At 56.5% G+C, this 26,208-nt stretch overlaps 1 protein-coding gene across 3 annotated transcripts in view; it reads left to right on the top strand.

Annotated features, from left to right (window-relative positions):
- Positions 1 to 25,498, top strand: part of DCAF6 (DDB1 and CUL4 associated factor 6) — a 60,702-nt gene extending 35,204 nt beyond the window's left edge. For 2 of the 3 annotated variants that reach the window (XM_036015746.1, XM_036015747.1), the window contains 9 exons: positions 7,289 to 7,406; positions 11,772 to 11,887; positions 12,979 to 13,065; positions 13,317 to 13,647; positions 19,386 to 19,524; positions 21,192 to 21,348; positions 22,082 to 22,170; positions 24,160 to 24,265; positions 25,043 to 25,498. In XM_036015746.1, the coding sequence (XP_035871639.1) occupies positions 7,289 to 7,406; positions 11,772 to 11,887; positions 12,979 to 13,065; positions 13,317 to 13,647; positions 19,386 to 19,524; positions 21,192 to 21,348; positions 22,082 to 22,170; positions 24,160 to 24,265; positions 25,043 to 25,107 (1,208 nt within the window). In that variant the 3' untranslated portion in view covers positions 25,108 to 25,498. Of the gene's footprint in view, positions 1 to 7,288; positions 7,407 to 11,771; positions 11,888 to 12,978; positions 13,066 to 13,316; positions 13,648 to 16,734; positions 16,777 to 19,385; positions 19,525 to 21,191; positions 21,349 to 22,081; positions 22,171 to 24,159; positions 24,266 to 25,042 lie in introns of all 3 variants that reach the window. The other variant, XM_036015748.1, reaches the window with a different exon arrangement.
- Positions 25,499 to 26,208: the final 710 nt, after the last annotated feature.

Below are 26,208 nucleotides of genomic sequence, written 5' to 3'. Positions count from 1 at the left end.
GTTGGAGGGTTTTAGTGGCCCGTTCTCTCGTGGTCAGAGAGCTCTTGATGCTCAGGGAGCGTCTGTTGAAAGAACTCACGAAAGATACACTGTAAATAACGTGTCGCCTTAGCTCTGTGCAGAGGGACCGTAGGTGCTTTATTAGGTGCCGTATCTCAGTCCAGGACCCAGAGCGTGTCCGCATGCTCACGCCAGTGCGACTGTACACTTCACTGCTCTGGGCGGTGAGTGTGGGGGTTGATTGGAGGACTCTGAGGTATTGCTTGGAGCTCATTTGTGTCCAGGCGGAACCAGCCAACCCCTGCTCTCTCTGCTCCAGTGACCAGTGCAATAACAGAAACACGTGGCACAGCACTGTGGTGGAATAAAGCGGCTTTAAGTAACTGTGCCGCAGGTGTGGTGTTTGGAGCAAGCTCTGGGCCTGAGTTTGAATACAGCTGAGCAAAGAGGTGTCTGTCTGATTTTGTCTCACCATAGAGAAATCTTTTCCCGTTCACGAAACTATCAACAAAGTGTGTTTCGATCGTAATTATGGCACATAATAAGACATTTGTTATGCCTTTGTGCTATATATAAAACTTGAGCTAAATTGTTTCAAAAGCAAAAAATATGCAACCTAGGAACTGATAAAAAAGACAATAAAATGTGTCCCTTACATATATGTCATTTTAAAATACTGAAATATATATGAATTTGAGTATAAAACAAAGCTGTCTACATTAGCAGGAAAGCAATGTATATTGTGGACATTAGAAAAATATTTTGAGACTCAGCCTTGCATATCTAGTTCACCAGTTTGAATTGAAGTAGGTTTTTTTTTGGAATCAGAAAACTTTAGGGTGATTATGTAGTCCCTGAAATCAAATGCTCTTTTCCCAACTCTATGTATTATTTTTAGTGAATGGGATCCAGTTGGGTAACCAGTCGATTTGTGGGTATCTTTACCAAGCTGAGGCTGAGTAGACGCCTTGCTAGACTTGAAGGCGAGAACCGTGTTATGTCCCCTTTGTGAGTGAACAACGCCCGTGGGCCCCGGAGGCTGCCCGCGTGGACACTGCCAGAGGCCCTGGGCGCCGTCACTCTGGGTGCCGTGCTGTGCGTGCTCCCTCACGTGCAGGCGGGGGTCGCAGCACCGTCCACTCTGCAGCGCCCGGGCTCCTTCCACAGCGCTCCTCCCTGAGCCCCAGGGCGCTGCTGGGCCATGAAGAGCTTCAGGGGTCCGGAAGAACGGCGGGTCGTCAGCTTGTGCCAAAGGACAGCTAACAAAACCTGTGTATTTTGTCCATTTAGTGAATGCTGGCTGAGGGGAAAAATACAAAAGTCTTCATTTTAGACACAAATTATAGAAACACACAATTATAGATATAAAGAATAGGAATTAAATGTACACAAGTCAGCAGGGAGTTTTATTTGAGAAACAGTGATTAAAACATCTTATCACACTGAATGATTAGATACAGTTTTGTGTGTGTGTATTATGGACATTAAGTAGTCCATTCTCATGCTAGATGTTGCTGTGAAATCCTCCATCAGTAGAGAAGGTATCAGCATTAACATTCTGGGTGTTAACTTATTACCAATAAAAGAAGGTGCATTTCCAATGAACGAAAACTGTGTTTTCTCATTAATACCTTAATATGTTTATAGTAAGTGATAATACCATCAGTAAACACTATTTCTGTTGTCTTCTCACCTATGTAAATCTTTTAGACATACGGTACTCAAAGGAGGTAGTGATGTAATTTGGAAACCAAGCAGCTTCCCAGCTGTTGAGCGTCTGCATTGTCAGACTGTCCGGCAGACACCTTCTTCTCTCTTCAAAACCCAGGGCAGACACGCGCCTTCCGTGAGAGGCTGGGCGTAGGGTGCACCTGGGTCCCAGCTTCTGTGGGAGAAGGGACTCGTCATTCTGTAGAAGCAGCCTGCACTTTCACGGGAGTGCCCGGACAGAGTCCGTCTATTTAGTTGCTGGTGTTTCTTGGCATCTGAAGACTGAGACAGCACTCCAAGGCACCAAGTGGCATCGCCTTCAGGTTCAAGTTGCTGTTTAAAATGAGCCCCAGGAGGTTGATGTTCAAAGGCGTTTGAACAGCGGGTTTTCGACTGTGTGCCGCTTACAGTCACATGGCAGCTCAGTGCAAACGTGCAGAGGTGACATGGGGGGGGGTCAGCATAGAGGGAGGGCGGGGCGGGGCCACCTGCGTGTCCTCGGCCTGCCCCAGCGCCTCTGCTCGGTGACGCGCACTTTGAAACCACTGCTCTGAAAGAATGTCGACACCTATGAAAGATAATTTTTCATAACCTCAAAAAATTTTATTTTTCAAAGTCAGGATTGATTACTTACAAATATTTTTACTTTATTTAGTTTAAAAAACAGCATCCCCCCCCCCCCCCCCGCCCCCAGCCTTTTAGGAAATACGCCGTAACTCACTTCTAGCCTTCTAGCGAAGTGTTGGTGTTTTAGCCACGAGGAGGTGCACTTGCCTTCCTCAGACTGCCTGCCGCCTGGGGCTGGACGGGCTGAGGCCTTGTCCCCGGGTGGGTCAGGAGCTGCTTGCTGCCCCAGTGCCCAGTTGCCGCCCCGTGTGAGTAGTGCTGCTGCCCTCGTTTACAGAGACGGCGGGGGTGGGCCCCACCCCCCCCGCCCGCCCCGTGGGATGTGAAGAAGTGTTTACACTCCTAGGTAGAGCAGCGTGCACGGCAACGCACTCTCCTGGTTACAGTCTTCACTTCCTGCCTGAACACGCGCTCCTCCCGGGGCCTGTAGGGCTGGCAACCTCTGGGGCTTTAGAAGGAGCTGCACATGTTTCTGTGTCTCTCTCCCACGGTGCCGCCAGCAGCGCGGCAGGGACACTGGAAAAACGGCCAATTTTAAACCCGCTTTCTTTCCATTCCGGGTCCAGGTCCTGGGTTGCTGGCTCCTGCCCGGTGGAGCCTGCTGGTACTGGCCTGACCGCCGCAGCGCCCCTTTGGGGCGGGGAGCCAGCCTAGAGGGGGCAGGTAGGAACTGTCTTTTCACTTTATGGCACAGTTTTGCCGTTGGGAAAAGGAATTTTTTATACCCCCCAAGGGTATAGAACATTGGTGATTATTTTTGTAAAAGGGCTTTTCAAAACTGAGCCATACTGGGAGCATCAGCGCTTCCCTGGCCCTGTGCGGCAGCGGGCGCTCCCTTCACAAGCTCAGACCCGCGGGTCCCCGGTGCCAGTCCCGGCAGTGCTCCTCAGAGGGGCGAGCTCTGCCCCCGCCCTCCCCCCGGGGGGGTCTCAGTGTTCACCCGCAGGGCGTCAGCACGCGCAGTGTGGCGTTGACCTAGTTCCGCAAGTGCTCCTTCGTGACCTTGAGTCCCGAGCGGAGCAGTGAGGATGGATGCTCTTAGAACCTTAAATAGGAGCGTATGCTCCATAGTTTTCAGAAGAGCTTCCTGTCATTATTTTTCGTTCCGCACCGTGTTTCTGAACACCAGGCAAGCGATAACGTCAGGAGTTTCCGCTTCCCTGCGAGCCACCGGCAGTTCACGAGGATCATGTCATTCAGCCTGCCTGAGAGCCGTGTGCGATGGCCATCTCGCTTGTGCCCGTTTCACAGGCGGACACACTGAGACTTAGAGAAGTCTTGCCCACAGCTACAGTGTTACTGAGGAGAAACGCCACATTTGAGCCCAGAGAGCCTGGCTGAAGAGTCCCTGTTACTTACCTGTCAGGCTGTAATTCTTTTTTTATCCTGTGGTTGAGAAAGTCCTGATGTCAAAGGCTAGAGGACTTCCTCAAGACCAAAGCACAAACTTTTCAGAAACATACAGTAATTGGCCCGAGACACCTCAAGCCATAATTAAATGAGCTTTGCTTTTGTTTTGACCTTAAAGAGAATATTATAATTCTAGACACTTCCAATAAGTAGACAAGCCACATTGCACTTTGTAATAAATGACCCCTGGACCACGTGGTCTGAGTTTTATTTCGCAGTGGTGCTTTCCAGAGGAGTTTCACAGAGAGGCGGAGTCAATGCTGAAATGAAGCGATCAGTGTTGAGTTAATAATTGGGTGTTTGTTTGTTTTTTTTCAGTATTAGCTTTTCTGATGGCTGCTTTGTTAATATTTAGAAACGTTTCCGTGAGTGAGAAGCCAGCGGGCGCGGTGTGCACGGACACCCGCTGGTGTGGAAGCACCTGGCTGCAGGTGTGTGTTTGTGCGGCCGGCGGGCAGCCCCCCCGACAGCCGCGGGGCGCCAGCGGGGACGCCGCGGCCAGGCCGGGCTTCCGACCGACCGCAGGCTGAGTGCCTTGGTGGCGGGAGGAGCAGCGCAAGTCCCCCGGGTCCCCCAGCGTCCGCAGCGGCTGTGGGGCCCAACGTTCAGGTTAACAGCAGCAGCAGCGTTCTGTCGGAATGTGAACTTCAGCTTCCTGCGTGGTGGCAACGCCGTGAGAGTGAAGACTGCGCAGCTCTGCGGAGGTGGGAACAGTCAAGGTCCTTTCTCGGGGTTTTTTTAGAGAGAGCCATTGCTTCCTAAATTTTATTTTAATGATTAAGTAAGACACACTTCATTTAATAAGACTTGTGTATTCTGTACATTCATGGAAAAATTATAGGTTCGTGAAGAGGTGGCTCGGAGGGTTTGTGGGGCTGTCCGTCACTGAGTGAGTGAGAGCATGGGGAAGTGTGCGAGGTGTCCAAGGGGCGAGAACCGTTGCACAGGGGGCTTTCTGGGACGGTTCCCAGTATTTATTTCCCTCGGACTCACATTGTTGTATCTCTGTCTTTAAAGAATATAATCTCGGTTTTCCGTAGAAATGAACTTACCTGTTCTTCCAAAGCAGCGTGAGCTCACTGCGCCTGACTCTGCAGTGGACAGATGGGGAGAAGCCCCGCAAGGGAGGAGAGCGCGAGGGCCAGGGGCGGGTTGAGGCACGGGCGTCCCCGCTTCCCCCTGTGTGCGGGCAGGCCTGTCGTATGGACGGTCTGCCCAGGAGCTGACGAGCAGGGCCAGGAGAGCCGTCGCTGGGATGGAGGGCGGGCTGCAGCACGACCTAGTGGTGCCGACTCCGTGCACCGACTGGGCGCATTGGAAGGTGGACAGTGGCAAGTGGGACTGGGCGGTCCCGGTAGTGGGGTTCAGACTTGCAGGGGAACAAAGGGAAGGTGTCAGGTGGCCCAGAATTTCAGAGAATGAGAGTACATCAGAAAACTCTTGGCTGTTGAGCTGAGGACACTCAACTGAAAATGTCCACCTCTGGGGCAGTCAGACGGCACTGGGAACGGGGACCAGCGTCAGCCAGAACTCCAGGTGTCGGGTTCAGGCACGGCGCTCGCCCAGAGCCGGAGCGTGGCCCTTGGAACCTAGGGAGCAGGTGTGCACCTAGGGCGCACTGTGCTCGTTACCCACACTTCCCCTTTTCCCATGGGCCCCCGGGACACTGGCCCCCGTGCCAGGAATAGCGGCCACCACCTCTGTTCCCCAGGGCCTGGCTCAGGTGACCGGGCCCCGGGATGAGCAGGAGGCGAGGAGAAGCCAGGCCTGGCACTGCTGTGGGCCGTCCTGCGTCCCGGAGCGCGTCACCGTCGGACCCGGGTGGAACAGAGAGCGGCTCGCTCCCGGCGTGTGCTCCTCTCACTGCACCGCACTGCTTTCCCTGCAGCCCAGGGCCCCGCTCACAGGACAGCCCCTGCGTGAGCCCGGCCCTCAGGCAGGCCCTGGGTATTATGTGGACAACTGACTAAGAAACGGCAGAATTTTCAAAGATGGTCCAGGAGAGGACAGAGGTTTTAAAAGTCCCATCTTTGGTCATTTTATGTAAGCTAAGGGTCTGTTCATTATTTTATCCGAATGCCATCTGGTAAAATACCTGCTCCAAAACACTAGAATCACGAGTCTTTGGAAGTTGTAAGTGGTTCGTTTATTTCCACGACCGTTTGTGTCAAGGACCCGGCCGTCGTAAACATGGTGCAGAAACAGCGACCGCACCACCTGGGAGGTGAGCTTTAGACTTCGTTCAGGCTTTTATTTTCAAATAGAAACCGAAGCTACCGGAGCAGGCCCCTCCCGAGGCAGAGGTAAAGACGGTGTTGTCGTCACCCCGGCTTCTCGCCTCGTGGGGAGAAAGAACCCTTCTCCGTTCTCCCACAGTTCTGCCTCGGGGTCTCAGGAGGTGTCCTGTCTCACGGTGGATGCTGGGGCCCAGGCTCTCTGAGCCTCCCTTGTAGCAAGCGCGCCAGCCTCTGCCGGGAAGGCGGGAAGACGGAGACCCTTTATTGTAACTATTGTAACTAACGTGCACCTGAGAACCACAGAACCGGAGTTGTTTGGGTTTCATTAAGTCGTTGCTGCTTTTGTTATGTTTCAAGACAAAGCTTGTTTTTAGTGCTGCTGTATCGCTTCTCGAGCTGGTATCGAGAGCACAGGCACATCACGGAAGAGCGTTCCTTCCCCGGGGCACTGGCGGAAGCGCCGTGCCTGACCACGCAGCAGCGGGAGCTCCCTCCCCAAGAGCCGTGTGTGTGTGAGCGCTCCCCGCGCCGGTCTGCCCGGGAACAGGAGGCCTTCACAGCCCTGCGTGGCTCTGCCCTTGAACATCCGTGTCCTCTGGGGGGGGGGGGCGGCTTTGACGTGTTACATATCAGTTCCTGAAGGGTTTCTAGATTTTATTTGCCATTTTACAAAGATTTTATTTGTTGAGATAGATGTATGTCATGGAAATCACCCACAGATTCTTATAACTTAGTGGTCAGAGTCCTCACAAGACCAGCCAGGAGGAGGAGGTGAAGTATATCAAAACACGATCATAACAGACCGTTCTAGAACATTACAGAGCACGCTAGACCCTGCCACCCTCCCCCTGAGTGTAAGTGCGAGTCCGAAAGAGTTTTCTCTCGGAGCCCTTGCCTCTTCCCGGTCTCTCCGGAGGAGCCCGTGGTGGGTGTGGGGCCCTGTGGTGCCGCAGCAGCGCAGCGGGAACCCCTGAGCACGCCTTTTAAGTAACAGTGCGGTCGGTAATGTGTGCCATTGCATGCTAATGCTCTCTGGTTCCCTAATGACGAAACAGCGGTTCTCAAACGTGCTTGACTTCCACCTGCATCTGAGGAAGCCGCGCACACGGAGCCGGGACGCGATGCGGTGCCGCTTTGGGGTGTGCGAGTTTGTGTAACGCTTGCCCTTGCACTTGACGGGAGAGCCGTAGCAGGCGTGAGGATTATGACCGGGGCAGCCTAATTTAAGTTTTAGAAATTGTAGGAAATGTCATCTTTTTACTGGTGCCAGAGACTTTTTCAAATGTTTTAAACGCAATTTTCAGATAACAGTAATGAAAAGCTGAGCCCCAAACCAGGGACAGGTGAACCCGTTTTAAGTTTGCACTACAGCACAGAGGGGACAACCGCCAGCACAATAAAACTGGACTTTACGGACGAATGGTAAGTCCGCGCTCTTGCGAGCTGTTCTTGCCATGTTGTAGGGCTGTGTCAGATTCTCTGTGTAGCTCCCCACCGTCTCTCTGTCTCGTTTGCCGCCACGCGCGCTCGGCAGCGCTCGGAGAGCTCCCGGAAACGGGCTCTGGAGGAGTGGCCGGGAATTTGCATTTCTAGAAACTTCCCAGGTGATGCTGATGTTGCCGGTCTGGGACATTCCTCCTGAGAGAAGACGCAAAAGATAAAAAGAGTTCACTAACTATAGACTAGCGTGAAAATAACAAGTCTAATGTTTTAGAGCTTTTTACAGTGTTGCTTCTGTGTATAGATACATGTATATGTATGTGTGTACGATTTTTGTTTTGAGCTATAAAACGTAATTTTAATGATGTTGAATATACTCGATTCTCCCTGCATTTATCTGACTTAACTTGATAATAAAGACTCACAGGTTACCAGTTAGCTTTCGTAAATGCTGTTGTGTGAGCTGTGTAACAGGCATCAGGTAGGGGTACTTAACCACTTCTCTCCAACCACGCAGTGACTTTGCCTGCCTTTTTAATCCAACCAAATACAGCTGTGCTGAATACCTTTGTTTACAGGCTGTGCCCTGCCTCTGAGGTTATTGCCTGGAGGTGTATTTCCAGCAGCGAACTGTATCTAGGTCAGAGACACTGCCGAATTGTTTCTAAAGGGCCTTGTGGCATCACCTGTCAGCGGCAGCCCATGACACAGCACGCTCTTGCCGTCTCTGGGCCGATGCCCAGCGTGCTCCTGTCTTTTTAACTTGTATATTTGATTTTAAAATGACACTTGTCTCTGTTTATTTAATGGTTGTATAGGTTCTCTAATGATGTTTCTGGTTTTATTGTTTGGTCATTAATCTACTTAAATCTTACTTTCTAAAAAATTCAAGTTATGGGGGCTTCTTACATTCTTTCCCACTGTCTCATGGACTTCCGCTTCAGACTGCCTCCAAAATCTTTAATTTAAATGTGTTACTATTGCTGTGTTAATATTAACTAATACAAACATAATATGACCTTTCCTAATATATAATATGACCAATTATGCAGTACTATAATCACATACTATACATATTAGTAACTTCATAACCAATATATTAGTTATGCTATATAATTAATATATTAACATAATTATATACTAATACAATTATGTTGTGTTGATATAATATATAATATGTATAAATAATATATAATGCAGCTATATATTTATTAATATATAATTGATCTGATCATACATGGTCGTATTAATATTTATGTATTCCAGTTCACTGGCTTCCATTTGTGTTTATGTGTGTACGTATTTTACACTAAAATCTTTGATTAAGTAGCATTTCCAAATATGGAATGCCTTCCATGTTTCAGAGACTTGTAGACTCGGGGAGTGAGTCGGTGAAAAAACAGGCAAAGCGTCTGTGCCCAGTAGGAGCTCACATTTAGGTAGGGGAGACGGATGCACACGTGATCAATACGTGAACTGTGGGGTAGGGTGGAAGGCACCACCACGGGCTGTGGAAGGCAGCGGGGCAGGGGAGGGTGGCTCAAGGGCCCAGGGGAGGGGCAGCATCCCTGGAGGGTGAGCAGGAGGGGCCTCGCGTGCCCAGCCGCAGCTGGGGGAGGAGCAGAAAGAGTCAGCGTGGGCTGTGCGGTAGCAGGCCTGCGGTGTGCCAGGGTCTGCGAGAGAGGCAGTCCCGTGTAGCCGGAGCGGGGTGCCCCAAGGAGGGAGCAGGGGCAGGTGCGGTCAGCTGAGGAAGCGAGGAGTGTGTTTGGAAGGACGAGGGACATCTGTCTGGTGGCTGGGCAGACAGAGGCCGTGGGCAGGAGCCAGGGCATCAGGTGGCAGGCTGCGGTGTTAGTGAGGCCAGGTGTGGCGCTGTCTTGGGCCAGGTCGGGAGCAAGGGACGGAGTGAGAAGCGGCTGGGTTCTGGATGTGTGTGTGCAGGTGCGGTCGGCAGGGTTTCCTTACGAGCCCGAGTGTCTGACCTCTACTTTTTAAAGTCAGGGTTTCCTGGCCCTTTCTCTTAATGTGCGATTTAGGCTCGAGGAAGATTGTCGCCCTTCCTCTTTTTGTCTCTTCTCACCATTCTGGAGCGAAGGGGCCGATTTCCCATAAAGAACCTCACGGGAGCACCGTTTTTAGAGAAGAGTGTGTAGTCCCACTCCTCCTCTGCATACCGCTTCTCCTTCTCGAGAAACTGGCCGTGAATTACGTTCTCCCATTCACCGGTTTCTTGTTTCTTCATCAAGGAGGTAATTAGGTTTTTTCCCGACCAGGAGAGGATTCGACACTCAGCCTTAACAAGTTCAGGAAAGGACGCCCTGTTTCCCGTCCCTGCCCCCGCGGTGCCCTGCCCCCGCCGCGGTTCCTCTGGCGACTGACGGTGAGGCAGTGCAGCCCCTGAGAGCTCAGACCCGAGCCCGACAGCTGTGGAGCCTAAGGCCCGGTTTTCTCGCCCGAAGACGGCGCGTTCTCGAGAACCCACCTCGGAGGCGGCTGTAGGCTTGGCGGGCCGGTGCGGGAGGGGGCGCGGCTCTCAGCAGCCGAGGCCCGAGGCTCCCAGACCTCCAGCTGCTGGCGCCTCTTTCTCACGTGGCCTCGCGGGCCCTCGGCGCAGCTCCCCACCACGGCGCTGACCTTGTTGGTGCCGATTAGGGGGGTCGCTGTTTATTACAGGGTTAAGAGAGGGGGGTGCCATTTAACTCCCATCTTTGCAGATATTTTCCCAGCTTGTTGTCTGTCTTTCAGTTTTGTGGTGGTTTCGCTTTATGGTCACAGCCTGTGAGCCCACGCTTCGAAAAGCCTTTTCCTTCCCAGGGTTAGGGGGAAGTTTTTTCTTGTTTTCCTCTTACAGTTCTATGATTTTGTGTCAAAAATTATATGTTTAATTCTTCTGTAGCTTTTTTTGCCATAAAGTGTGCTGCAGAGCTTAATAGCTTAGTTTTGATCTGTGGCTGTTCTCTGTCCCGAGACCATTTACTGACAGTCTCCGCACTTCTCTGTGACTGACAATGCCACATTAACACTCGCTAAACACATTTACTCGGTCACTTTGTCTCTCCAACTAATGGCTCGGCTCCTGTGTCAGCGCCACAGTGTTCTAATTCCCGTAACTGTTACACCCGAGCATTTATTTACGCCTGTGCCATAGCTTTCTCAGTGGAAGAAATAGGATTTATAGATCATGCTAGTTTCTCTTTACTAAAATGGCTATATGTTTGTTTCTGGTTAAAAAGAAGTGCAGGTTAGTGGCCAAAAAGAAGTAGAATCTACAGAAAAGCACGAAAGGGTCACTGGCACCTGCCTTTCCGAGCCGACACCGCCGGGCGCCCCTCCCCGCACGCAGACCCCGTGCGGCGGCGCCCTCTCTCGGGACGCCGCGTTGGCACGGGCGCCCTTTTTAAAAGTCAGATTCACTTTTGCGATTAGCCTAAAAGGGTTTTTTTTTTTAAATAAAACCTTGGCCAAAAAATTCATAATTTGTACTTCACCGAGTCACTGCTGTTTGTCTATAATTGCTCTTCTTTAAGTGACCCTATCTCTGAAGTTTCGTTTTCTTGTTCACATTTATTCCAAATTTGAGAAACTTGCATTCCTGTGAATGTGATTTTAATCTGGGTCAGAGTGTTGCACATTTTCCTGTTTTCTTTCCCGCTCAATCCCCCCCTTACAACCTGTGACACCGTGGCGTGTCCCGGAACACGCACCGGAACCTGTTGGTTCACACTGGCCAGGCATTCTGCTCGCACCAGGGTGCTCCCTGTGGCCGGCGGCAGGTGGGCATCGAAACTAAACCAGAAGCCATCCTGGGCGTCTGCAGGTGGCGGTGCCCGGCACCCGCCACGCTTGGGGGACAGCCCAGAACTGGGAGTGGTCCGCAGAGCACGGCTCGGAGACCGAGGCGTGCCGAGGCCCTTTCCACAGCCCTGCTTCAGAATAGCCCCGGACAGCCGAGGCCAAACAGGGCATCCGACCCAAAGCAGGGGGACCCTTGGGGCTTTGGACGGGGCGAATCGGCCGGGTGCGGAGGAGAAGGGAGACCGTGGCGCTGCTGTACAGCCCAAGGGAGGCGTGTGCAGAAATGCACAGACAGCCGCGGAAGCACGGAGACGGTGCAGAAGTGGCCCTTCTGTGTTTTTAAGTCTCCGTTTGAAGATTGAAGGGGGTTAGAAGCACCCCCTTGGTTGTTAAAAGTGATGTTCTGTAGCTGCTGTTAAAATAAGGAGTCCTACATTTTGTTTGTAGCCTGAATGTTTGGAACTACTTCTGTAGTTGTTAAATATAAAAGTGACCTTACGGGCTCACTCTTAGTAACTCCCTGGGGGGCCACTTGCCTTGTTTTGGTGACAGGAGCAGCACCTCCTCCAGCTCCAGAGGGAGCGGGACCCACGGCAAGCCCGAGGGGCCGGAGGGGGCCCCGGTCCCCCAGAGCTCAGAGCCGCCTGCAGCGGGAGACGGCGAGGCAGGTAAGCTGCGGCCGGGCTTTGTCATCACACGGCCCAGTGCAGGGCGTCCCCCCGCTCACCGGCGCCCTCAGTGGTGCCCTCTGGTTTCTTGCTTTAAACGAATCCCTTTGCCCCTAGTCTGGCTGTCGCTACTGATAAACAGTAACAGGCGCAGCGGGTGGGGCTGTCAGCGTTGCAGACGGGCGTCACAGTGCCCCCCAGGCCCGCCTTCGGACACAGTGGCCAGGGGACGTGGCCGCCACACCAGCGATGGGCGCACCGTCAGTGCCCGTCTGCAGTGGGGTTCCGAGTGTCCGCCTGCGTGTCTGTGGGGCCTGGGGGCTGGTGGAGGGAAAGGAGGAAGGGGCTCCAGCTGACCGGGCTCTGGCTGGACCCTCTCTCTGACAGGGGACTTTTCAGGACCTTCTTCTAGAATGTTCTGACGTGACCATTGTATGAAAGAGCCTGAAACAGAGTAGATCTCCATAAATGCTTGATGAATGAAGGGATAGACGAATTCTGTTGTAAAGCAATGAGTAGGTACTTCAGTGTGACAGTTGAAGAATTAACCGTGCCAGACAGCTGTCCACTGAAGTAAGCAGATGTCAGTCAGGCGCAGAGCACTGGTCCCCCAGGGTCGTGGAGCAAAGCCCCAGCATTAAGTCTTTTCAGGGAACAAAACCGAATTTAGAGTAGGCCCAGCTTTCCTGCCTGTCCGTGGTGGTTCAGATGATACCACATGCGTGCTCCAGGGGCCCGAGAAGGCTGTTTCACGTGTAGACTCTGTGAAGTTCAGAGAACAAGCAAGATCAAGTGTGTCCGCTGTGAGGCCTCGTGTGCCACACACACACCAGAGATTGTCACGCGGAGCCAGTGCCCGGAAGGCTGGGGCTTGGGGGAGGGCGGGCACTCGCTCCCCGGGGGTGTCTGTCTGTCCGTCCCGGCTGCTGCGGGCCTCGGGACTGGCGTCCTACCAAGGGCAGCTTTATCCCAGTGGCGGTCTCTGTGATGCCCAGAGGGGTAAGAGTTGCACATGAGAAAGCTGGAGTATTAAGTTGGTGGCTGTTTTTCTGAAAAAATTGTATTTCACGGTTGTTTGGTCTGTTTCCCAGGAGCTGCTGAAGAGCCCTCGGAGGACGGGGCAGCGCGGCAGGAAGGTGCGTCTGTGGAAACCGCAGCGCAGAGCCGGGCGGGCAGGGGTGAGTCGCTGCCTCCCTGGGCAGCTGCTGCTGCGTGGGGGGGGCGGGGGGGGGCGGGGAGCCCTCGGCTGCCGCGTTCCTCTCTGCCTGCGGGGGTGGGCACGGTCAGCGGGGTGCGGTCACCTCCCGGCGGGCGTGCTGCTGCTGCGGGCTCTGCTCTCCGCGGAGGGAAGCAGGACCGGGCGTCAGAGGCGGCCCGTGTCTGCCGCGCAGTTAGATGCGCTGACCCCGGGCCAACTCTGTTCTCACAGCACCGTCCGACCGGCGCTCACCTGAGCCCGCGGACCCCGGCGCAGGCGAGAGGGGCGATGTGGACCCCGAGAGTCTGGCTGGGGCTCCGGAAGACGCCGCTTCCGCTTCGTCTGAGACGGGCCAAGGGCCGGCAGCGCCCGACGGAGCCGCTGAGGCCGCCGCCCGGCGCCGCAGCCCCAGCCCCGAGCCTCTGTGCCGGGCGGCGGCCGTGGGGCCCGCACTCCCCGAGGAGGCCTCGGCCGCGGACGCTGCTCTGCAGGACACAGACGACAGTGACGACGACCCGGTCCTGATCCCAGGGGCCCGGTACCGAGCAGGACCCGGGGATAGGTGAGCACAGTTTCCACGAACACGGACCGTAAAAATGTAATTCTCGAGGCTTTCTCCGGAGTCAGGTAAAGGAGCCCCTCCCTTTGGGACCTCGGCTTCCTCTAGGGCGCCTCGCCTCGGTCGTGGGAACTCGGAGAGCTCTCCGGACCGGAGGTCACCCACGGGCGGCGTCGGGCCTTTGGGCGCAGTGTGCAGCGAGCGGGGAGCGGGGAGTCGAGCCTCAGGGCTGTTTCCCCCATGCCGAGGCCCCTGCTCAGCCCGCAGGTGGGGGGGGAGTGGGGGGGCGCCCCCGGGTGTTCATGGGGCCGGGGCTGGAGTTCGCTGTGACACCGCTCTGTGCGCGCCCTGGCCTTCGTCAGGTTCTTGGAGATCTTTACTGTCCGGTGTTTTTGCTTTTCTGTTGACCCCGGATCAGGGCAGTGTGGTAGTAGTTCTCGTTCTGAGAACACGATATTCTTCTTTGATTTCTGCTGAACTTGAGTAACTCAATTTAGAAAGTGAAAAGTTATACCGAATAACAAATATAACCACAGTGAAGAACTGAGTTGCTAACGTGGTCATACACTTTTCCCAGCTTTCATTTTATATGATCACAGGACATACTTTATTTTTAGTAGATAAAGTAAGTTTTTGAAAGTGCATTGCATTCCATACTTCCAAAACCTGTTTCTACAGTCCGTGCCACCAGGCCTCGCGCAAGCTCCGCCCCCTCTCAGAGACTCCCATCCTCCCTTTCAAACCCCAGCTCAAACCAGGAGGAAGGACCCTTGGACGCGGACAGCAGTGTGGTGGTTGCTGGGGGCGGGGGGCGCTTAGTGCTTGAGGGGACTAAATGGTAATGGAAAAATACAATACAGATTATATATGTATTCTAAAGAATTAAAAGATGAAGTTCTGGCTCACACGGAGAGAAGGAGCACTTCCCCTCTCCCTGCGCTCAGTGGGGCGCCGCGGGCGGAGCCCCAGGGGACGGGCGGCCTTCCCGCGGGAGGGACGGCGGCCGGCGTGCAGGGGTCACGGCGCCCTGGCGCGGTCGCAGTCCTGGCTCCCCTCTTCCCAGCTCCATGTTCTCGTCCACGCCTCAGCGCCCTTCTTTGTAAAACGGGGCGGAGGTCACTTGGATCATCTGAGCTCTTTAGGAATCTGCCAGTCGGTCAGTCCCGGCCTGGCGTCACGTGGGAGGTGCGAAGTAGGTGACGGCTGCGTTGACCCTCCCGGACGCCCCGTGGCTGCTCGCGCATTGGCCTCACCTGCAGCAGCTGGGGAAGCGAACAGCCTGCAGTTCGGCGAAGCCACAGTCCGTCACCGTCACCGTCGAAGGACGGTCTTCCCGTAGCGGTGGCCGTGTTCGCTCTGCAGCAGCACCGTTTACTGCCGGAGGGGCGCCCCCTTCCCTGGGTTTGCACTCGGAGGTCAGCCGCGCGTCTTTGCCCCGCCCGCACACGGTGGTCCTCCGCGTCCTTGGCACGTGTTTCAGAGCAGGAGCACTCGGCTCCCCTTCTCTCCGCCCCAGGGGGCGTCCGGCAGCACCCGCCACCACTGGGGCCTGCACGCGAGGTGACCGCGTGTCCCGCATCTCGGAGCTCAGGTGGGCGGTTTCCAGGGCACAGGGCTGGCACCCGCACGTGTGTGCAGCCTCCGCCGGCTGCTGTCCAGGCGGACGCACGCCTTGTTTTTCCTGTGCCGACGTGACAGAAATGGTACGAAGGTCATAGCCGAGAGTGAAACTGAGTGTCCGCTTTTCAACAAAATGTACCGTGTCACTTTTCAGATTTGTTTCAGTGAGAAGTTGTATTTTTAGTAGGTAGCAGACACTGGCAGAAAATCGTAATTCTTTGGTGTCTCCTGTCCAGGCTAATCACGACCCTCTCACACCGGTCGGTCCTGCCTGGTGTCCGCGGAAACCGAGGGGCTGGGCAGGGTCTTGTGCACGCTGGACCTAAGGCGAGGGGTGGTGTTGGTTTTGTTTTTGAGCACAGCGGTGTAACACCATTGAAAAAGGGGGACTTGGGGAAAGAGTGGGTCTCAGAGAGCCCAGAGCCTCCTGAGGTTATAGTATCCCTGCTTTGGAGTCAGGCTGTTACAGGAACTGTCTTTCTGTTGCGCTGTGTCAGTTCTCTGTCGTCTTCACAGCATTTGGGTGGTTTACGTCTGGGAGGGATTCTCCTAGGGTTTGGGTCTGCCTCCAGCCTGGCCTCTGCCGGCCCCCCGGACCCCAGAAACCCAGGCGCCGAACCAGGCGGGCAGAGCGTTCGGGGGCAGATGGTCAGGGGCTCAAAGATTCAAGATATAAGCCCATATTGCCTGTTAACGACTTTTGAAAAGTGTTTATTTGCGTGGAAATTGGGTTCGGTTTGCCTCCTCTGAAGCCCAGGTTCTTCATGTGCTGCGAATCGGCCACCATCTGTTCAGTCGCCATCACAGCCACCGTGTCAGAGTTTCTGAACACTTCGCGTTCGTTCTTCATTATAGAGAGGGGTGCAGAGGAAGACAGCCAGCCAAAGAAGGGACGGGCCCCTGGGGTGTCAGCAGCTCTGTGATTGCCGCTTGCCTGTCATGCAGTCTTCTGGGTGGGGCAGGGGGTCAGCTGGGGCTCGGAGAGTTGCTCCCCAAGGAGAGCTCAGCCTGGGGCCCCGTGGGCTGTGTGGACCCGAGTCCCTCCCTGCAGGTGCCTCCGCTCTGTAACCCTGTGACGTCCTGACCTCTTCAAGGGGCAGGGGGACGTGGGGGGAGATGAAGGGGAGAGAAAGGGACTTGGCTCTGGCCTGGGCGGTGGGCGCCCCACGCAGGCGACGCTCAGTCGCACCGCACGCTGCAAGCCCGTGTGGCCCCATGAACCAGCGCCACCCCAGCACGCGTTTCAGAAACGATGAAGGGTGTTCAGTGGCAGGTCTTCCTTCTAACCTGTCTTCAGTGCGCGCTCCCGTCTCCCCCGTCTCCCCCCACACTCGGTTGAACGGCACCCCCTCACCACACCCCGGAGCGCAGAGGGCCGCGGGGTGCTGCTGGCCGGCGGTGGGGTGAGGCGGCGCTCGGTGCCTGGGTCCGTGGCGTCTGTGAGTGACTGTGTTGTGTTCCCTTCACTAGATTTAATGTCAGAGGAACCACAGTAGGTGATAGGATAAAGAGGTAATTCAGTGTGCTCCTTCCTCCTTGTTGTTGTCTTTGATTCCTGATGATGACTTTGCCAGGCGCTGTTCCCCACAGCTAACCAACCGCCTTTCCCATTAACAGTTACTACTCCCCGGGGCCGACCGAACTCTTGAGCGCTCGGCGTTGCCAAGCGGGTCGCTTGGCGCAAACCGTCGCTAGCTGCATGCGTGCGTGCATGGGACTGGGCCGAGATCAGCTTCCTGTGTGCGTGTGTGACCAGTGTGCACGCGAGTGTCACACGAAGAAGCAGCCACGACCCGAAGTGATGTGCTTTAGATGATGGTCCCTTGCTTTGGATACTTGGTTGAAGAATGCAACTTACGGTTTTGGGGGGTTTTTTAAACTTGAGTGGGATGACAGCACCTTTTTGCTGTTCCTCAAATACACTCCTTTTCCTTGAGATCAGTGATTAAAAACGAACTCCAGTCTAATTCTCTGCACAGGTGTAAGATTCTGATTTTTTCAAAAGAAAGCCATATTTTCATAAATAACTTAATAAGGCCTCATATCAAGATGACACACAACTCTGAAACACTGTCACCTGGAGACCAGTAATGGGCACATTATTAATTAACTACAATGTTCAGGTGACCCTCAGTCCCGTTTTACCTGTGCGAATCCCGGTGCACGGCCAGAACTGGCCTGGGACCTGGTTCTGGTGGCGCGAGTCTGTTACTTGCTGCTCGTTTCTGAAACAAAGCGGAATGAAGGGCACAGCCCCGAGCAAGCGCCCGGAATGCCGCTGTGGGGGCCCCCGCCCCGGGGAGCACAGGAAGGAGGAAGCAAGCCCGAACCGGCAGTGGCTGCAGAAGCGTCCCTTGGAGGGCCCGTTCCCATGACAATTCCCATGTAAACGTCTCCAGGTTATTTTTGCTTTTGTGCTGGCGGTTCTCAGGCTGTTTTAACGTTAAGGTGTGTTTGAAGTAACTTTCTGCAAATCGGTCTACTACCAGTCACCGCTTTCTAGTTAAAGGACAGAAAAATGGAATTTGTTTCAGGACTTCTTGGTTTTCTGGTTTATTTACACCTGTTATTCCAAGTGCCCCAAGCGAGTTTCCGCTCTTGCACTGAAGACCCCAGCTGGAAAACGCCGCGCTGCCCTAAGCGGGCCCAGCAAAGGCAGACCGCTGGCGTGGGGGCTGTCGCGAACTGACCCACGGGGGAAGCAGGAGAAGCGGTCCTGACCCCGCCCCCTGCCCCTGGTCCCCCTTAGAGCCAATGAGAGGAGACCCGCCCTCTCCGCCTCGGTTACTGCTTTCTTACAGAGGGGTTGTCTGGGGGAGCTTCCAAAGATAAGGCGGTTTTTTCCTGCCCTTGTTCCTTAATCCTATTTTTTTTTGTCTTCCACTCACTTTCTACCTTTTGTGGTTTTAATTCAGCATTTCATGAGTCCATTTTTCCTCCCTTCTTGGTGTAGGAATTATACTTTTTTTTTTTTACTTATTTCAGTGATTGCCCAAGAGTTTGCACTGTACGCTTACAGCTCACCCGAGTCCCCTTGCAAAGCGCCGCGCAGCTTCATGGGGTGCGAGTGCCTTACCGCAGCGGAGTGCGGGCTCCTTCCCGCCTCTGTCCCCTTCGCTGCTGCCCCCCCACCCCCAGCTGGACGACGAGAACTTTGCCGGGAGAGGGCGCGCTCTCTACTCTGTGTGCAGCCGTGATGTGTCTCCTCGTCCGTGCGGCCGGGCACCCTCCTGTGTAACCACTAACTGTCCGTTTCTTCCGTACCTTTCCTGCTCACGTGTAGAAGAACGTGAGTCTTCTACCTGCGATTTCCTGTTACAGTGTCCGTTTTTCTTACTGATTTATAGACTTTTTGTGTATTTTGGATTTTTTACTTATGTATGTCAGAATGCAGTGTTTTAAATCTTCGAGCTAGCAGACTCATTGCGCGCTCTCGTGGGGTGGGACAAGTGTCTGCCAGTAAGCACAGCGGTCTGAACAGAGCCCCCTCCTTCCCCCTCGGCCCCCCACTCTGCCTCGCCGCGCCGGGCTGCTCCCCGGCGGGAGCCCGTGCAGAGCGGGCCCTCTGGGAAGGCCGTCGTCCACTGCACGTTCGTAGTGCTTCGTCCCCTGCTCCCGACTCCTCTGCCCTGTGCCGGGGACACCTTTAAGCAAAAATCTCAAAACAAGTTTATCCACTGCTCGTACACGTCACCCTCCATTTCCTTCGGCTTCTCCGTATGCCTTTCCATTTCCTGGCGTGGAGAGGAGGAGGGACGGCATTGGCTGGGGCCTGTTTTATCTGCGGCAGCCTGCACGCGAGTCTGTCTGGACCACGCACGGTGTCACCGCACCGCCCTTTGGAACTCGGCGTGCCGCATGCCGCCCCCCACTGTCCGCACCGGCAGCGGATCTCTCCGTGACCCCCTCACTAAAACAGGGTGTTCTCGTAACTCGACTAGTCCCACGGGGCCCCACTGCTGTGTCCGCCTTGGGCTGCTGCCGGGGGGTGCCCCACCGAGACCACGTGCACTTGAACTGGCTCCTAGACCTCTGACTTGAACGTGCATCGTTTCATTCCGAGGTGGCCCGTGAGTGGCGTTCACTTGTTTGTGTTTTTTCTTTGCATGTGGAATTCACAGACGCTCTGCTGTTGCCCGCATTCAGGAGTTCTTCCGGCGGAGGAAAGAGAGGAAGGAGATGGAAGAGCTGGACACTCTGAACATCAGAAGGCCGCTGGTGAAGATGGTGTATAAGGGCCACCGCAACTCCAGGACAATGGTACCCGGGCCCTCGGCACTCTTTGCGGAGGGCGGGCGCGGTTTCACCCTGCCAGTGTTTTTGTGTAACCGTCTCGCTCCTGGGTTGACAGTGTGGTCCCAGCATTACCCTGTGGCGCCTCCACAGCTGTCCCTTGACCCAGACGCGGTTCTTGAGTCCTGTGAGGGAGCAGGAAGACCACTGGTTTTTACAGGGACTAGAGTGGGATTTTCAACATTCCAGCTTGTGCGAGCGACCAGTGCTTCTCGTTTGCCCTCTCACACTTGCTGTGCACCTGCCGGCAGGTGGTTGGAAGTCACAGCAGCTCTGGTTCTTTCTGGAGAGGAAAGAGGAACGGGACGGAGGGCCGCCCGAACGTTGTAGTTAGTTAATAATGCACTTGTGACAGTGTTTCAGAGTTACGTGTCATCTCGATATGCGGCCTTATCTTACTAAGTTATGTATAAGAATACGGCTTTCTTTTTTTAAAAAAATCAGAATCTCACGCCTGTGCGCAGAAATTAGACTGGCGTCCATGTTTAAGATTTGACGGCGCGAAGCCCAGACTCACGGGGGAGCACAGCCGGGGTGCTCTCCTCGCCCGTGGAGACGGGCCAGCGGGGTCCGGCCGCGTCCCGCCCTCTCTAGGCGCCGGCTCCTCGCAGTGCAGTACCCAGAGCGGACCCCACGGCGCGTAAGGCCCCTCCAGGTCTGACAGCCCACCGGTCCGCACGCCCAGCGCCGTGTTGCCTGTGTGCGAGGGGACCCAGCGGGATGATGGGTGCACCGTGCCTGTCACTCTGAAGCACTCACATCTACCGAGTGCAGTCCTCCAGCAGTCACTGAGTGCCCAGCATGTCCCCAGAGCCGGTGTCCCCTGCCTTCCTCAAGGTTAGGTAAACAGGTACGCGAGGGTAGAGAAATAGCGAGCTCTCTATAGAATACTCACTGGCAGTAGCAATTTAATCATTCGAGAAAGAATACTGTTGTTACGGCAAGTAACCAGTTTACATTTCTTGCATTTTGCTGGTTAAAATTTTGGAGGAAAATGATTAGGGGCTGGAGTGACATGAAAAGAAGACGAGTAAATAAAGTAACAGCTCCAAGTAACAACAAAACTGGCCCCCTTTTTTGCTTTGCCAAAAAAAGGGCAAAGTAGCCGCCGCAGAGGTCGTGACCGACAAACAGCGGCTCTGAGGTCCGCAGACTTGGAGGGTCGTGTGCACGCGCCCCCCGGAGGACGCCATCACGGCCACTCCGGTCCGCCGCCCCGTGTGGTTGCCTCAGGGAAGCCGGCGCGCCTGCAGCTTTCCTCCTCGGCCGTGGGGGCTTCAGGCGGCTGAGAGCGAGACCGGGGCTCCCCGTGACACTGTCAGACGCCCCGAAGTCCCCGGCATTCATTCAGCAGTTAGTAACTTGGCACCTGCTGTGTGTGCTCAGAACCGTTTCAGACACGCGAACGCGACAGCACGGAACAAAAGAGCACCCCGTGCTCGCCAGGGACCTGCGCCTGCTGCGAGCCGTGTCCCCGCCAGCAGAGCCCTGAGGATACTAGGAGACGAGGAAGCTCCTTGGTTCCTACTTTTTAAGCCAGTAACACGTGTTTAGAATAACATATTTAGAATAAATGTTTATTTAAATAACTTCGATTTGAACTTCCTTGTACTTTCCTCTGTGTGACCCCTCAGATAAAAGAAGCCAATTTCTGGGGCTCGAACTTCGTGATGAGCGGGTCCGACTGCGGCCACATCTTCATCTGGGACCGGCACACCGCCGAGCACCTGATGCTGCTGGAGGCCGACAACCACGTGGTGAACTGCCTGCAGCCGCACCCGTTCGACCCGAGTAAGGGCCGCACGGGGTCAGGGCCGGAAGTCAGGAGAGGGGCGCACCGGCTCGCTGGCGCTGTGGCCGGCACGGGATCACCCGGGCCACCCTGGTGGGCAGCCGCCGGCTCAGTCACGGCTCTGCTGGGTTTGGAACAAGCACGGCCGCTGTGGGTGGGAAGCGTGGGGCGGTCGGCCAGAGAGAGTGTCCCCCGACACTTCCCCTAAGCCGGCGAGCGCCTCCCTGCTCATCCGGATGGCACTTCCGGGGGCGCGTGGGCTGGCGCTCGCCTTCCGCTGGAGCCTGCCCTCGTTTCTCCTAAAGCAGCGGTGAGCACGAAGGAACTCTGAGTCCTTCGAGATGGTCGTAAACTTGTGTCCCAGGGTCGCTTTTAGGAAATCCCCAGAATAGTGTTCTCGGTCACCAGGTGTACCAGCACAGTTTCCACTTCAGTCCACCCTCACGGCACAGGCACACACAGTAGGTCCCCGCTGGACCCGTGGATAGGTTCGGCGATGTGAAGCGAACAGTGTACTCAGAGCCAATTTTACCACGAGAGGGTTGCTCCAGTCAAGACTTCCGTGCCTGCGGCATCTGGTCAGGGTCACCGTGAAGTGACATGACGCACTGGGGGCCCTGCCATGCACCGTGTGAACATGCATGTCTGTGCACACACACGTGCACACGTGTGCACACCTTGGAGATGTGGCGCGTGTTCTGAGTTCAGGGTGACCGTGCGTCTCCTTTCCAGTTCTGGCCTCGTCTGGCATCGACTACGACATAAAGATCTGGTCCCCGCTGGAGGAGTCGAGGATTTTCAACCGCAAACTCGCTGACGAGGTAAGCTGCGGGTCACACGTGTCGGGTGGGGGCCCCTCTGCGTTGTCCCCACAGGCTCTCCCGGGCGGCTTCGGGGCGGCTGCTCCGTGGAGGGCGCCCCGGCGAGGCCCTGCCGCTCAGGAGGCCGGCTGGAAAGTAAAACTGGAGATCAAAACGTGCCTCCCGCACTGGAGGTTAAAATCAAACTCGTGTTTTGCTAATTCAAAGGCTGGGCATCAGTAATACCAGATTGTTTTGTAGTTTGAGGAAAACAGGTTGGCTCTGTACTGTCACAACAGAGGATCTTTAAAAAAACGCTCTGTCCCTTTGAGGACACCCAGGGTCCGGCAGAAGGAACGCCCGAGTGGGTGGGGTGGGTCGGGGACGGAGTGTCTCGCACGAGATGGACAGCACTTTGGACGTGCCACCCGAAATGTCATGTGGCGTGCTTGAGTCGGCGTTATGTCCCAGAGTCACACCCCTGTGACTTTGTGATGACGGACGGGGTCCGGCTCACCGGCGCGTGAACCGGGGCGGTGTTTGTGCCGGGCCCTGCAGTTTTCCACGCCGTCCCCCGGCCCCGAAGCCCGTGGGCGGCAGGACAGATGAGGGGACCCTCTCCTTGGTCCTGGTGCTCTGAGGCTCCCTCCACTTCCTGTCTGAGCCCGCGGGTTTCCGGCCGAGCCCTGGGAGGTGCCAGGGCTTCTGTGGGTCGGAATAGGGAAATGGACGGCCGGCCTCTCCTGTGGCCAGGCTTTTCACCCGTGGGCCTCCGTGGGTGGTTTCTCGTGCTAACAGGTGTCCACTGTGTTAATGGGCTGCCGACCACTGAGCTCCTGGGGGAGGGGAGGCCAGTGCAGCTCGGGGCTGCTGGCCCTCTGAATGGGCGAATCCCGAGGGCCCGGAGCTCAGAAGGTCGGGGCGTGGAGAGTCAGGCGGAGCCCTTCAGAGCGGGGCGGACAGCGGAGCTCAGGCCCCACGCGGCGTCCGCTCCTGTGGCAGGCACCGGCCCACAGCGCCGGGCACGTGGGTTCCAGGCACACCCTGCGCCCAGGGCTCATGCGAGGGGAAAGGCAGATGCCACCCGGCCAGCTGGCACGCGCACGGTCGGTGACCGAGACGTCCGCCCAGCGTGTGCAGGCCTAGCTGTGGGAGCCTACGTGCGGGGAGGGACAGCTGTGCTCAGGATGGAGGGGACGGGGCGGGGACGTCCCCCACAAGGACGTGGAAGTCCCCAGGACTGCGTTCACGGGCAGACAGGGCGCCAGGGAGCCCTCGAGACACAAGGGCAGGCGTGTTCCGTGTTGTGTGGAGGTTCCGGAAACGCCCGTGCGCGGAGACCGGCCGTGTGTGTGCGAGAGGCGCTCGGGCGGACGAGAAGCTTGTCGGGGACAGATGGCCAGGGCCCTGCAGGGACCCAGTGGGCGGCAGCCGTGCCGTCCTTCCCCGGGGCAGCCCATGGATTTGCCCGCGTCTTCGCTCAGGCTTCCCTGCCCCTCCCCCCTCGTGCTCTGCTGCTCGCTGCCCTTGCCCCTTTGCCCGTGGTCATGCCATGGAGCCCTGGTGTCTCGGGGATTCACTGAGTCCTGTCCTTGTTCTTAAGACACCGGTCATTGGTAGCTCATGTCCAAAGGCCATATGTCAAGGCCCCTTTGCCTCAGTCGGGGCCCCCGGGGACCTGGGGATGACAGTTTAAAATCCCCGTGCCGAAGGCCTCGGTTCTGCTGTCGGGGAAACACGTCCGGGCACAACGTAAAGATAAGTTGAGTTCCCAGGTGTGTCAGCAGCCGGGCGGGCCTCTGTCTTCCTGCCCCAGGGAGGAGCGTTCTCTGCCTCGCTCCTCTCGTGCCCGTGAGAGTGACCGTCAGCACCGGGAAGCCTTGGGCGGGAGGGGGCGTGGCGCAGACGGCGGGCGTGGAGGTGAGGGGCTGCTCTCGCCTGGCCCCCCCGGCCTGCAGGGGACGGCACGGCGCTCCCGGGCCTCTGACGTGCGGCCGCGCTCACCCCCAGGTCATCACCCGCAACGAGCTGATGCTGGAGGAGACCCGGAACACCATCACAGTGCCCGCCTCCTTCATGCTGAGGATGCTGGCCTCACTGAACCACATCCGTGCTGGTGAGGGCCCTCGCGTCCCCTGGGGGCGCCTGTTGGGGGGGACGTGCCTCGGTTGGGGATCTGCGTGGCGGGATGGAGGTGGCTTTCGCCCAAACCTTTCAGCCACTCTGCCTTTCCTGCCCGAGTGGGGCTCCTGGCAGGAGCCCCGGTGCCATTGCCGGTGCCCTTAGTGGGCCCTTTGCTCCAAGTCAGAAAAGAAACGAGAAGACACGTGGCGTGCTAGGGCGGAAACAGGCGCCTGCGTGTTCTCTCCAGCGCTCTTTTGTTCTGAGGGAGAGACGGAGGTCCGGCGCCACGGAGGGCACAGGCTGCAGATGTTCCAACAAACATTCAAGGGGGAACTCAGCAGTCTGTGGGCAGACAACAGGGTCCCAGTGTCCCTTCTAAACAGGGTGTGCTCACTGCGCGTGTGCATCACTGCCCACTGAGTTCGTAGGTCAGCTGTCCTCACCCACGGTGTTGCCTCGCGGTCAGTAGGGACAGTGACGGGTGTTTGCGGAGCTCCTGTCCGGCACCGGGTGCGGACCGGCCACGCCACAGGTCCAGCCTCGCTGGGCTCCGACCCCCCACCGGGCGGGCTGGCGGCGACCTACCCCAGGCCGCGCCATGGACCGGGCGGAGCCTGCACTTGAAGCGAGCGTCCAGGCCCTCGGCCCCTTGGCCTGGGACTGGCGCGCCCCTCGGGGAGCCGACCCGACGTGGCGATGTGCGGGGTGACGGGCACCTGGGGTGTGGCCCTGCGAGCGCGTCTTCCGAGCGTCTCCCCATGTTTTGCAGACCGGCTGGAGGGCGACCGGTCGGAGGGCTCCGGCCAGGAGAACGACAACGAGGACGAGGGGTGAGCGCCCGGAGCGGCCGGCGCCGCGTCAGCGTGCTGGCGTTTGTACAAGACATTATTATATTTTTCCTCTTCAGAGCTTCAGTGCAATTTTAAGGTTATGGTTTTTGGAGTCTTCCCTTTTGGGGACAGCTGGCGTTGGTGTGGAATGACTGTGTGCATGAACTTGGGCGAGTGTGTCAGACAAACCCAGCAGGCGTCTTCAGCCCTGGTTGCCCTGTGTGAGCCGTGCTAGCCTCGAAGTGCAATACCCCTCACCTCCAGGCGGGGGAGCCGGATCGACATTGGAGAGCAATGCTCGTGTAGCGACAATGTTGGTTCCAATAAATTTCTACACTTGCCATTTGCATGTTTGTTGCTTTCTGATTAAAGAAGCTGGTGGTTTTAAGATCTCCCGAATTCGACTTTGTATCCGGTGCCTTGTTACCCTGACCCGTGTTTTCCCGCCTGTTCTGTAACGTAAGACGGTCTATTCTTTTCTAGATTTAGGAATCTTCCCTCTTCTGACTTGTGTGTGATACAGTCGCACAGGAGAGCTTTCCCATCTCGCTCCAGAGTCCTTTCCCTCCACCTCCAGTCGTCCCCGTAGTGCGTGTGGGCCCTCCCTACCTGTGGGGGGGGGTCAGGCTTCCGGTGGGTGCTCACGGGTCACCGCAGCGCGAGCCGGTGCTGTCGGTGCTGTGGGCTCCGGCTCCCGGTCCCCTGACTCCAGGAAGGGTCAGCTGGGAGTGGGGACCGCCCGCCTCCTCGTCCCTGGTTCCCTGCACCCCAGCGTCCTCCTCCGCGCAAGCCGCCTGCCGCGGCCCCGCCCCCCAGGTGACGGCCTGGCTCTGCTCCAGCAGCTGGGCCTCCACCACCCTCCCTGCCTGCTCCCTACCTGTCATCCCCCGGCCCCGCCCGCTGGGCCGCGAGGACTCAGGTGCAGCCGGGCAGAGCGTCCTTCTCTGGCCGGAGACCAGGACCCCCTCCCAAAGCGGCTGCCCACCCAGGGAGCCCGGCTGCGGAGGGGACGGCGGGCTGTGTGTGGAGAGGAAGCGCCTCTTCAGCTGGTCAGTGGCTGACACCGGCCCTGGGCGGCCCCCGTCTCCAGGAGGGAAGGCTGTGA

This window comes from Phyllostomus discolor, chromosome 14 (assembly GCF_004126475.2).
Source record: "Phyllostomus discolor isolate MPI-MPIP mPhyDis1 chromosome 14, mPhyDis1.pri.v3, whole genome shotgun sequence".
In the NCBI taxonomy this organism is placed as follows: Eukaryota; Metazoa; Chordata; class Mammalia; order Chiroptera; family Phyllostomidae; genus Phyllostomus; species Phyllostomus discolor.
Note: the sequence above shows the minus strand (reverse complement) of the source record. Positions and strands in the feature narration are given on the sequence as shown.